The sequence below is a fragment of the Manis pentadactyla genome, chromosome 5, assembly GCF_030020395.1.
Source record: "Manis pentadactyla isolate mManPen7 chromosome 5, mManPen7.hap1, whole genome shotgun sequence".
NCBI lineage: Eukaryota > Metazoa > Chordata > Mammalia > Pholidota > Manidae > Manis > Manis pentadactyla.
The window spans coordinates 116,186,111-116,200,273 of record NC_080023.1 but is presented as its reverse complement, the minus strand read 5'-3'; the positions used below and the strand labels follow the sequence as shown (position 1 = coordinate 116,200,273).

General features: G+C 29.2%; 1 protein-coding gene across 1 annotated transcript in view; it reads right to left on the bottom strand.

The window, feature by feature from the left end:
• Positions 1-322: 322 nt before the first annotated feature.
• Positions 323-14,163, bottom strand: part of PCDH10 (protocadherin 10) — a 43,420-nt gene continuing 29,579 nt past the window's right edge. The window contains exon 5 of the mRNA XM_036903390.2: positions 323-5,609. Coding sequence (XP_036759285.2) covers positions 5,590-5,609 — 20 coding nt within the window. The 3' untranslated portion in view covers positions 323-5,589. The remainder of the gene's footprint in view (positions 5,610-14,163) is intronic.

Here is a 14,163-nt window from a genome sequence, read left to right as displayed (position 1 = left end):
TGCTTTTACCATAAATGATGTATATTCATACTTTTCTATTCTACTTTTTTCCTATTCTATTTATTTACTTCTGTTTTTCTGTTATTGCGTTAATACATTGAATTACTCTTGCCACCAGCTGTTGGATTTTGACCACAAATTATGATCATTTCATTATTTAATATTCCCCTATAATTTCTTTGTTTCCCAAAGCAAACTAGAATTTTACTGAAGGTAGTTATTACCATGCATTATTATCTCCCCTTATTGTTAGACTGTAATACATATTTGTAATCTAATAAAATGTAACTTTTATTTTCATCAGACTCAAACATTCATAATCTTGGTTAAATAGCAGAATCCATGATTGATTCCCAGAAAGGGGAAAAGTCAATGATAAGAGTTACAGATCTAGGGGAACTAAGTAACTTGCAGTTAACATTTCATTGGCAACTATCATTCCTGTACACTTGGTTTAGTTCTTTCCCATGATAGGGTTACCTTTATACATGTTCAAAGCAACAAAAATACCTAGTCCTCTTCCTTATTGCTTCATAAAATGAACCCATGTCCAGATATGTGTAGTCTGAACTTAATAAAATCAGTTATACAAACCACATATGAGAATAAAGAAATTTCTTCTATTAGCTTTTTGCTATTTCAGAATGTAAATTTCTGTAAATTTTACTCAGATTATTTTTACATTATAAAAAATTATGTCATAGTTAATTCATATTTTCTTCTTGGAAAATGATACCCATATGAATTTTATTTTTTCTTTTGTATCCATCAATTTTAAATGTGAATTAATTTATTTCTAAAATTTTAGATAAATTGTTTTTTTTTAGTGTTTGAAGGCATTCATATCCCATATACAACCACTATGTTAATCTTTGTAGACCCTTGGTATTACTACAAATAAAAAAGAAAAGAAAATATAGCATTAGGTGGAAAAATATATTTTTAAAATATTCATTGTGGGTATCGTGAAAATCATATGGAACTAAATGCTCACTTTCAAAATTACAAATATAGTGAAATCCTTTAAACCTAGCATATGTTGCTTCAAACGAGACTCAGTTTTGAACAGATGTCCCCTTAGACCTGTTATATTAAGACTAAAATTACTAAATCAGCATTAGTTGTTTTTAAACTTAGGGCCATATTTTGCCACTGATTTTTATTCAAAGCTCCGACAGGCGTCAGTGGAAGACCCATGCATGGAAAAATGGCATAATATGTATCCTAATTTTATTTATTTCATATGTATACAGCAGTATAAAATAAAATATTACATTTACACTCATTTACTTATGTATTACTATAGCAGTCACAGTAACAAACACTGTAGTTAAGATTTAAACTCATCTTTTGTTATAATACCCTGTTTTCACTCACAGATAACTGTCTCAAAAATGTGTTTGGAGCTGAAATTCCCTGCTGACTTTCAGCTCAAGGATGTATGGATGTACTGAAGTCTGAGTTCTATCGCTCAGAAATTTTTGAGTCTCATGAAAATTTTGTATTTTTGCATAAGTAATGCAATGTTTTCATGCAACTCAAGAACATCTGGAGTATAAAACTTCAAACTAAGCATGTGACAAGTTTTCAAGAAATAAGAGTGATTCTTCTAATTTTACAAATACTTGAAAAATAACAGTGGTTAGAAATACATGCATGTACACTAAAGGTATTAGAATGTTAGTCATATTATTGCCTGCAATACTCTGGCGGCACCCATCTATGGGCATTCTCATAGAATGCTATAATCTAAAGTCTATGCCGTTTCAGAAGAAAAAAAAAGAACACTATTGAACAGTAGTTTCACAAATACTGTATAAGGATTTTGTTTGACCTAGTAGAGGGATATTCCTTGAAGTGCTAACAATATATAAAATAATTTTACTACTCCATGGCATAAAAATTATGGAATTTTGTCATTTTCTGTTTTTCCTTGTTAAAAAGGAAAATAAAAAGGATGTTAAGTGCAAAGCCTTTACCACTATAAAATTAGGGTTGAAAAAGATAAAGAACCCAATAAATTGGAATACGAAAAATATAAGATTTTCAGAAAAATTATCAAATATACCAATGTTTTAGGGACTTTCGAGTTCCTTGGGTATTAAAAGCACACATAGAAATACGAGGGGAAGGAAGAAAACCACATGCGATGACAAATAACAATGCCATTATCAGTCAGTAACATGAATAATTTTCTTTGTCCTGCTTAACATTTCCAATATTCTGAGTAATTGTATTAAAGATTAACTTTACTACAGTAAATAACTTTTGGAAGGTAAAATGGCACAGTTAATATACAGTTACTAAAATTTATGTCAAGAATTGTTTACATTTCTTTTCCCTCCTCTTATTGGAGAAGCAGGAGGTTTTTACATTACAGAAGATCTGAGAGCAAATGGTTACGCTGTAAGAACTGAAACAGGAGACTAAGTAACTAAAATATTTAAGTCTTCTACTATAGTACTTAATTTGCAATGTTTGATAAAGGCATTGCATTTAATATCTTCACAAAATTAAACATACATATTTCCTTAATATTTCCCAAGAAAGATGATACACTTAAAGTGATATTGTCTGTAAAGTAATTCTGATGTGGCATTTAAATATTTGATTTAAGATGATTTCACAAAATTATATTCACAAGTTAAAAATTAGAATTTTATGTGGGTAAAATATTTCTAAAATTGTCGTTTAACATACCTTTGAAACATTAACACTGTTTCCGCAGGAAAATATTTTGACTTCTTACTACTCTAAAACTGTGTTAACAAGGAGTAAATGTCATGATTATTCTTTTCTGAAATAATTTCCTGATGAAGTAGTAATAATTTAAATATTACTTCTCTTTGAAATGTATAAAATTATGAAAGCTTGGATATTAGGATGACTACATTAAATAGAAAAGCTATTCTATAATTTTTTTGCATACTAATCTAATAAATGTTTGTAAACCTTTTTAGGTTTAGTTGGTTGCAATTTTCCATTTTACAGTCTCCCTTTTAACCAACTTACTAAAATCATACATTCACACTGCTGTAACTTCTGACTTCTTCTGGATGCAACAGAGAATATATTAATAACCAAACCAGTTAATACTTTATGTTAAAATAATTATATTTGTCCCACAAATTAGGTAAAAGTTTTGTCTTTCTTTCCTTTTTGTAGATTGATGATAAAATTTAAGATTAAAATGCAAATCAGTATAACTGGCTACCATGATATATAAAAAAACTAATACATATATCATATCAGAAGTTTGTTCAAGGGAGATATATACAATGATATTAAGGGCTAAATAAAGAAAATTTATTAAAGTCAAATGAATTAGTATAGCTATTATATATGAAGTGAGTATAGCCTTATTTTCAATGCATGTAATGAGGCAGATGGATGTGTATTTTCACCCATAATTGTAAAATGATAAATGAAGGGTTTTAATTAAAACAGTGATTCAACAAGAAAATGATGTTCTTGTTCAAAAAGCAATAAAAATAGACATTTTCCATTTAAATTACATAGAAACATTGCCTTACTAAAATAATTTATCATTCCAAATATGAATGTAGTAATGCCAAAAGTTTGAGAAAATGTTACTGTTGTATTTAATGAATGTATGTGCTTTTTGTGTCATACATGATGGATTAGCTTCACATATTTTTAAAGGAGCCCCAAAAGATTGGAACATTACACATATTACATAACATAAAAATACTATAATTGGTAAGTAAATGAGTAATACCAAGATATCACTCAAAATATACACATCAAGGACTCATGAATATATGTATGTATTTTAATGTTAAATCTAAGGAAAATATTCCCATTTAAATGACCAAAAGTTTAGGTGGAAAACATTTATGTGTTATGTTTTAGTGTGCTGTTTTATAACATAGAAAGACTCAAACTATCACTGGATGGAAGATCAGTTAAACATTAAGGGAGATATTTCAAAACAGATCTGTAATTTGAATTGGGCAAACATTTAAATGTAATGTGAAAGCCTTATCAAAGGAGAGCTGTGGCAATTGTTTTTTACTCAGATCATCTCACATTCTCTGATTTTTTCCTTCTCTTAGTTGTGTTTCAACAAGCACTAAACAACAGTAGAAAAAAAAATTATGTAAAAGAAAGGAAAATACATCTTACTGAATTTAATCATTAACCTTGCTGACATAAAATATAGCCTTAACTTTTCAAAGCTGACTCATGAAGAATTTTCTCATTAATAAAACACTGACTACATTTAAGCCATAAAATTTTCACATGTAAGATAATACTAAAGCAATAATGTGCCATGTTTCTATCTCCAAATTTTTAAAATTTATTTTAAATTTAGAGATCCTTTATGTCTTTAAGTTATTCTTTACCAGATCATATATTTATATATCTCTATATATTCATATAGAGTTATAAATAGATTTTATATTCATGTGTTACTGAGTCACAAAACTACATAAAACTATGTAAAATAAAATTCTGTGTGAGTTATATGATTGAGGACTTCTTAAAATAGTAATTTCAATTACATATTTTACACCACAAAATGTACAGACACCCAGCGTTTGTTCGTTTGTTTCTAACAACAAATACAGGTGAATTTATAGATTCTTTATAAAAGTTTTAAGTGATTCTAAGTTCAAAGCCATAGAAATAGAATCGAAATAATGTAGATTGTTAGATATTTTGATAGTACATGTCTGGTGCTCCTCTGATAACATCGACAGCTACATCTTTGGCATTGAAAATTTAGTAGAAGTTCTTGACAAAATTTTGCAGCTTAGAGCTTCATTTTCTTTTAAACAAGGAAAAACAGGGTTGAATAAAATATGAAAATTGGGAGGAAACTATTAATGATTACTTTTTCTTAGTAAGTTTATCTTTGGGACCCTGAATTGCCTTTTATTTTATTGTATGATGTGGACCATATGAATCCATTTAAAAACCAACTGAGTTGTACCATATTTTAGGAAAATTATATAATATAATATATATATATATTTTATATTTATTTAGAAGCTTTGAAATAGTACAGTAAACACTTTGTCACACGGTGTATAAACTACAGAATGTCTTTGATATTTTGTGGGTCTTCAGAATACAACATTTTTTATAACCCACAGGTGAAAAGAACAGAATCACAATCTCTGTTGTAAAGTTGGAATAGTTTGGGGAACACTTGATCACACAAAAATAATATAAAACAGTCAAGTTTAAAACAGTGATATTGCATTTATAATGCACAAATTTCCTTTATCTTTATGACTGGCTTCTCGTGGTAAATATAAACATCTAAAGGGCTCAGTGACATTTGGAGAGAGAAAGATATATAGTGCTGTAAACAGGCACACACTGATCGGAGAGGCAAAATCAGTTGCCTCTAAAGTTTCTACAGTTCTGCACTTTCAACTCATTTCTCAGGCCTGCTGAGAGCAATTAGGTCCCATAACTGGCCATGGTGACTCCGGCGGTCTAATACTTAGGTACACACGACTAACTGGATGGCCAAGATAATGAAGTTGAAAAGTTGATGCTTTTGTTGGTCGACTTTGTGCAAATCATGCTGCTTCAGGTTAAGTCCTGTAGAATTGACTAGCATATCCTTTTCCGTGCTGTGAAAAAGAAAGAAAAATACTCTTAAGAAATAGAACTTGAGTTCTGGAGTTTAGAATTGCACAAACTGTAAAAGAATAAAATATAACTGGAAAAAGTTGTATTCCCATACCAGCGTCAAACCTTGGTTTCTAATAGTCCCAGTCATTCTGTTGTTTGGCTTTCTGAAAAGGACAGTTTTGACACTTTCAAAAACTGATTTTGTATGGGAAATGTATACTTTACATATCAACCACCAATTTTATGGAGATTAACTTATTAAGTTTACATACAAAACAATGTGCCCATTTCATTATGTATGTATGATCAGAGTATGGAGAAATATGTGTGGCCCTTTACATTTCTAGAACAAGTCTTTAGAATATCTATGAATAACAATATATATATTTAATTTAATAATCTTAAAAGTTATATATGTGAAATCAATATTTTACACCAGAAAGGATTTATGCAGTTAAGAAATTAAAGGACAATTCATATGTTTCAGGCTTATTTTACCCCAATTTCAAATTATATAAAAAATAAGTTTTTATGGCCTGCAAAATAAAAAACAATGTAAATTTACCCCTTAAAGGGAACTGTTCTCTCATAAAGAGGGTAAAGGTGGAGGGGAGAAAAAGATATTACTGAATTTGGTCTAGTCTTATAAAACATATTGAATTATGAAGTACAATGTTCAAAGACAATCATTCAGATTTTATGATTTTAAGCATTTTATTTATTTATAGTGACAATGGTTACTTCTTCTCACCCATCCATAATCTTTGTAATTTCTATGGTAATTACAATGAGAACAGAAACGGCATCCCCGAGGTGGGTATCTGGCATAAATAGATGTATAATAAACATGTAGTAAGAGAGCTCAACTGTGATAAAAATCACATATATATTATCACATTAAAAATTAACAACTGTACTAAGTAGGATAATTGAGTTCCTTCAATCTGGTGAATATCTGTTGTTTTGTTTGTTTTATTTTGTTTTTTTTACAAAAATGTGAAAACGTTGTATAATACTGCTTCTGTGGTATTTATACTCTGAATCAAGTAGATTATCTCTCATATGTTTTTCTTAGTTTATTTTCTCTGATTCTCTCATTTATTTTTCCTCAGAAACTGAATTTCTCACAAGACCATCAAGCTAGTGGTTCACCTTTTAGCAGAGAGACATCAATTAAAATTATAAATTATGCATCAATTAATAATTATAAAATTATAAAACTCAGGCATTTCCTTTGGCAGAAATTAATGTGAAAATTAATATATATATATATATACATTGAATATATATATTTATATAAGATGTGTAGTAATAAGATTGAAAATAATGAAAACATTTTGTTTTGTAATATACATTATAATTAATTATAAATTGAGTTAGCTACAACATAGGACTACATAGTAGCTATTATGACTTACCTAGTCACAATACTATGAAGAATATTCTTAAGCAAATAGAAAATTTGCTCTTTGAAAAGAATCAAATCTTATTTTCCTATGCCCTTGTATTCAAATTCTGTTTCATGGTAAACTAAAGTATAAATGATTCAAATACGTTTTGTTTATGCCAACCAGAATTTAGAATCCTGCAATAAATTATAATAGCTGCCATAAAAATTCATGTTTACAAAATGAATTGGAACAAATTATTACAGTGATCAAATAACTTATTATTCAAATTAAACAACTGTGTGAAAAGAAGCCCTAGTAATAGTTACTCAAGACATCATCTTGTTCTACCCTGGACAACCCAGGAAATCTGATCAACTTACAAATAATATAACTTTTCTTTTTCAAAGGAAATTGGAGATTTTATTTACAGGATGAAGTTTTTTCTTTACATGCTATCAATCAGAAAATACTGATTTATAGGAAATACATTCTAGTAGTTCAGGGACAAAAGAAACTCAGGAATGAACTATACTCGCCTATAAATTAATTCATTATGTGAAAAAAATGAAGACACTGAGAAGCTACATCTTACTCTAATGCAGAAATCAGCCTAACACATGTTTAAATCAGTAAAATATTTCTAATTATGTTAAAACATTACTTGAAGGAAAATCTATTAGCATAGATATTATATGTTCATTTGATTTCATCAGAATACAAAAAGAAATTGTGGCATTAAATGGTTCACAGGTGTAAGAACACAGAAGTTTAGCACAATTATACTCAATACCTTAAATATTAGATAAGGTTAAAAGGCATACTTTAATTATTGCTTACAATTGTATGTGTGCTGCTTTTATTTAAAACACACTTATTTCAGTAGTTGCCTGAATAATATAATCATCTTTCAGTAAATTTATCTTCTCCCATCTATATGTTATTTCAGGAAAGCAAATCTGAATAGGAAAAGTTTAAGGGCTGAGGTTAAAGGTCAGAACAAATTAGAATAGGGAGGGATGATTTCCTCCATTTCAGAAATTAATTTCCCAAATATTAAGTATCGCCACATGAACTAGAGAAAATGGAATACTATATTATTGCTAAAATTACAGTCACATACATTTTATTTCAAAGCTTTTAAGAGGTGAGTTTGAATACTTCATAATCATTATCCTTTGGGAGCTGTGTATGTTAATGTTAGACAAGTAAACACACAAATGCTATTTTTTTTTAGAAAGCAATATTCTTACATTTTAGACAGTGCCGAGGAGTTATTCCATAGTGCTATTATTGCTATGCTTTTGCTGAAGCTTTTCAGGCTGGAGAGAATGGGTCAAATACATTGAATTTCTATGCTTTCTGATGTACTTTATATATATTTTAGAATTTTCTAAGCATACTTGGAGAATTTCTACTTTTTTTTTTCATTTCACAAATGCATTATTTTACCCTACCTATTCATCAGCACGTGCAGGGAATTGGTCACTTGATATGAATGAAAGATTTTCTTTTCAGTCAAATCAAAAGTTATAGGAAAGGGGTTGTTAGTATTACTTTTTGCCTCTATTTCTTCCTTCATTATGTTTATTCTTCATAGTGAGTCATAGATATGTTACGTTTAAGATATTTATCTTACCGTCTGAACTACAGATGAAAAAACACTCCTAATGGAAAAGAGATATTCAAGTATCTGCCTTCTTAGAATTTAGCTTATATATGTCCATATATACTTAACATATATATATACATGTATATATTTAGCATATATGTAATTTTAATGAAAGTTCTATGGTGCACATTTTCCTTTATATTATGGAATCCTGTTAATTGCCTTTAGTAATTTATGAAATACAACATTTAATTGTGAACATTAAAAAATTCTGATTAACAACTTAAGAATAATGACTGTAAGTGTACAAAAAATCAGAACTGATAGCCTACTTATATCATGTATATTAGTATAATAATAACCAGGTGAAAATAACTTTGTATATTAAAATAGCAATTTAATAATTTGAATATTCAAATTCTTCTACTTGCATAGATAGTAGGATGAAGAATACCTTTTATATTTTATGGCAGTAAACACCACAGGAACAAAAACAGTAAATAAACCTTGTGAAATAATCTAATCTATTTCTGCAACAGAAAGAAAGAACAGCCTTCAAACATCTCATATAATTGAGACTCCCCACTACACTGAAAAACTTCCGAGGCTGAGATCAGTAACCAACTCCGGAGCTCACTCAAATGTTTCATGAGCCTCACAGTCAGGACACTTCTTTATATTTAAAGTGAATCTAGATACAAGTTTAAGCCCATTACCTCTTGTAGAAATCAGAAACATCTGGTCTTTGTTCCCTGTGTAAGAGCATAGCATAAACTGAAAGATCGTTTAAAAGCAAGCCTCCATTAGAGATCTGCCCAGTTGAATAATCAATTATTTTAACTTTCCTCTATCTTATCCTTCAACCCTTCAACCATTTTGGGGGATTCTCTTTAAAAATATCTATAAAGATTTTTTTTTTCTGTTTAACCCTGAAGTCCAGAAATGAGTGTAGTAGTGTTAAATATAAAATGTGGGTCCCTGCTGGTCCTTTATCTTCCTACTTGAACACACTTAAATTTGCTTTTACTTTTTAAAAACATAACTGTGTATTGTTCATATTGTAAATGTTTTCCTCCATGAAAATATTTTAAATTAAAAATATGTGTATATGTATAAAATGAAAAAACATTATGCATAATTTATTATGAATTATAAAAATTGAAAGTCTTCTGTTAGTATAATATCTATTTTCTTTCTGTCTAATAATAATAATAGCTTAGGGAACCATAAACTTGAGTTCTTGTATTTATTTCATAATGTGCACACGTTAAACTTCCTTTTTACCTTTCATCAAACAGTATTCCTCTGTATTCTAGCTTAACAGAGCTAAGGGACTATAGAATACACCTAGACAACAAGAATTCATTTAGAGGAGGTGGTTCACACTTATAAACTTGATTAGTCTTTTAAAAAGGAAACTTTGTGAAATAAATGACTCAATCCTTCAGACCATTCAAGAAATAAATACATACATAATAAAGGCAAGTATTTATTTTTATTTTAGTCTGTACATATATGCAGTGCTTACAATAAAATTTGCAATTAAGAAATGTTTTTTAGATTAAAAGGTAAATCTATGGGTATTTTAAGAGATAAGACATTGGCAATTGTAGTTTTATTGAATAGAAATGTGTATCAATTACTGTGTAAAAGGTATCATTTCTAAGAGAGAAGAAAAGATGGGTGAGGATAATATTCTCTTCATAGACATTTTAACACCAATTTGAGGCTCTGGATTAAAAATGAATTGGGCCTCATTTTCTCACTAAGAATGATGTAGGCAAAAAAGAAATTTATTTTATAAGCTGGACTGTACCTTTGAGATCAAGTGAAGTGGAGCCACTGTGCAAAACCCTGAATTTACTACCAGTGAAAATTTCAGAATTTAGTATTGCTCAGAGTTTCTTTTTAAACTAAATTTTATCATTAAGTAAAAGATTTACCAGCCTTGCAAATGGGAGCTTCTATTTATTTGTCCATAGGACAATCCACAAATATGACAATATACTGTTACCCACACACAGCTTTGTATGAGGAACTGAGTTCCCTGAACCATCATGGATTTCTTCTGATAGAAGATCCATAGACTTATAGAAATTTCTACATACAGTATATGTTGTTTGTGTGCATGTGTAATTTAAAATTACCTGTCACAAAGGTGATAGTATATTTACAACTGGCTTACCAGGAAGGACCTATTCTGTGGGTTACCACAACCATGTCAACTACCACTGATATTTTTAACAGGATAGATGTAATTATAGTAACTCAATTTTGTTTAGTTTAAAAATCTTTATCTCTAATAAATTATATTAATTAAGAGTGCTTTGAGAATTACACCAAAATCCAATGACGGTATATCATCTCCTCTAATCAGACAATGCACTTTGATTATTATCATTATCCAAATTGATTTGAGTAATGTATCTAAAAACACACAGTAACCATGCATAACTTCTCCATCTAGAGAAAGAATTATTAATATTCTAAACACCTGTTTTTTAAACATGAAAAAATTAAACTTCTAAATTATTTGCTAAAAAGAACTATTATGACAATGTACTTGAATTGATTTTTACAGATTGAAGGGGTGGATCTATTCCAGATTTATCTAGGAATGTTGAAAATTATGCCTTGAACAAATTTTCCCTGAGGGGAAAAAATAATAGAACATGACCTTATCCAGGACACTTTGACGGCTATACCACTCTCTCTTTCATAAACAATACTTCCTTCTCTCACTGGTATCTTAAAATCAAGTTAGGAGACTGACATATTTTTTAAATGCACCAAAACTGTATTGGCATATATTTAGGAAATGGAACTGTAACACATATTGCTCTCCATGTTTACGATATCACTGAAATTTTTTCCTGGAATTCTTTATCATAATCAACTAAAATATGGTAACTGTGATTTCTTCCAGAACTATTTGAAAAATCACGTCTTTTGCACTGGCAATAGAGAAATACCCTTGGAAGACAATCCACTCAATTATATCTTACTTTAATAATGGCAAAGGATACTTTCATTTAAATTAGGCAAATACCATTACTTTGTGTATCTAAAATCCTAGCAAGATTTTCCTATGTTCCTTTAAAAAATTTGTGATTCCTTTTTTTTTCTTTGAGAAATATGGGGCTGATTATATTTACTGACATTTAGATAGTGGCATTTCAAGTAGTTTCCTTCAAAACAACATTAAAAGGAGATCAAATTAGTTACTTCCCTGTAAGGTTGAAATTAGCATTAATTTCAAGCAGAAGGCATGGAAAATGTCTGAATGGGATTGGCTGTTCCTAGAATTATAGGGATGTTACATTTGTATAGATTTCAAAATAATTAACTACAACCTTAGATGATGAAGCCATAAGGAAATAAGTGAAAAACATTCTGGGTTGGTAAATAAAATACTTGTAACACAATTTACACAAGTTTATTTTCAAACAAAACACACATAACACACACAATTTAGAAACTGTGTAGAAGTGTGGCTTTTTATTTAATATACTTGATCTGATTTCCCCTGACATAATTCAGTTGCTTCTATGTCAAAGCAAACAGCAGACTAAAAACAGGACTTGCAGGCTCAGAGGGGGTTGAAATGCTAACACACTAAAAAGTGAAAGCTGTTTTTCAGGATAAAATCTTCTGGATACTTTTTTTCTGTATCTAGACAAACACCTCTATTCTAAAGCAAGTTAGGAGACCCAAGACTAGAGGCTTTAACAACCCCTCTAACAGGGTTGTCAGATAAAATACAGGGTGCCCAGTGACATTTGAATTTCAGACAAATAATGAATAATTCGTGATTATGCATATATTCCATGCAATATTTGGGTGTCACAATTTTTTTGTTAAACCTGGCAACCCTATCCTCAAGGCATCTGCTTCATAGAGCACAGATGACATTAACACTGAAAGAAATGCTATATTGTGTTTTCTAAAAAAATGTTGCACTATATTTTGTAATTATTTTGTAACACTGTAGATTCATGTCATAGCTCCTATATGTATTTCTATCAAAAATGATTTAAAATTAAAATGTCAAAAAAATTCAATTTAAACTGTTTTCAAATTCAAAAGGAGATAAATAAAATTCAGTGATCTAAAATATAAATTCATATTTACTGATTAATTGCCTGATTGTCATACATGCAATACAATCTTAATTGTTATTTAAATTTTTTTTTTGTAGTATGGCTAAATTTTAACCTTGGTTTGAGTGAAGCCTTTATTTCTGTGAGATAGATGCAGCATATTAGATAAAATCTTCTTTGTATAATTACATAATTTTAATTATTTATTCTAAAACCTAAGCATAAGTGTGCATTTTAATTTTAGTTATATCCTAAAAGCTCATTAAACCACCTCCTTCTTATTCTTACAGTTCAATCATCAGATGATTAGAGATTTGAAACCTGATAGGCAGTGAATCAAATTCAGCTTTAGAAAAATCACAAAAATGCTAAATTGTTGAAATAAGATTATACTATACTTGTTAAAGGTAAAAATAATTTTAGTTATGTTCTAATTAAATGACAGGATTTAGATCCTTAAATAATTTTATTATAACATTCCATTACTTTAAATTTTGTGTTTGGTTAGGGCTCATATTGATTACTGCAAGTATTTAATCATATAATAAAGTAAACAGAAGTAGAAGTCATGTAATACACTTACTATCTATGAAAAGCATCACAATAAATCAAAGAAAAATTTCAAATTTTAAATAATTAACCTTTGTTTGGGCCAATAAGAGGTTCTGTTTAAATAGTGTTGACAATGTGTATTTATATATAACATATTTACATCATTATTATAGTAAGACAAATGTAAAAACCTACTAACATACCTCATAATAAAGTTCTTGCAAAAAAACCTAATTTTGTATTATTTTAAAAGAGCATGAGAGATTCATTAGTTGATACAATGCCATAGAAAACATTCAATATCTAAGAAAAAAATCTTAAAATAATTTATGCAATATGAAGATGAGTAAAAATACAAAAGACTTAAAGACTGTTACATGAAAACCTCAGAAACCTAAAGATAAGTCAGATTATCTCTCTAGCCCCAGTTACCCTGTATATCAACAACCTCCTGCCCATATTCATGTATCTCCAATGGACCCCCATATATGTTCATGTTTATGATTACCCTGTATTTACTGAATTTTTAAATGTATGTTTGTAAATTATATGTGATAAACCATTGTTAAGAAATAGTAAAATTGGCAGTTGGTAATGGTGAAATGTGAGGCTTAAGGAGTTGTTTAAAGAGACCAATCAGAAAAAAAGAATAAAATAACTAATGTAGTTAAAGCCAGAATAAAAAGAAGGTGGACATCATGTAAGATCGAAAGATATTTAAATCCAGAAAAGAGTGTGTTAGAGTGTGTTAGAAGTGGAAATGGTTATAGTTTTGGGGGTGGTTGTTCTTTGGTTGGTTGGTTTTGGTATTTAGAGATAATATAATCATATTAATTTATGTAAGTTGGGAAGATACCTAAATAACTGAAGAGAAAAAATGCACTTCCTTCCCTGGTTTTAG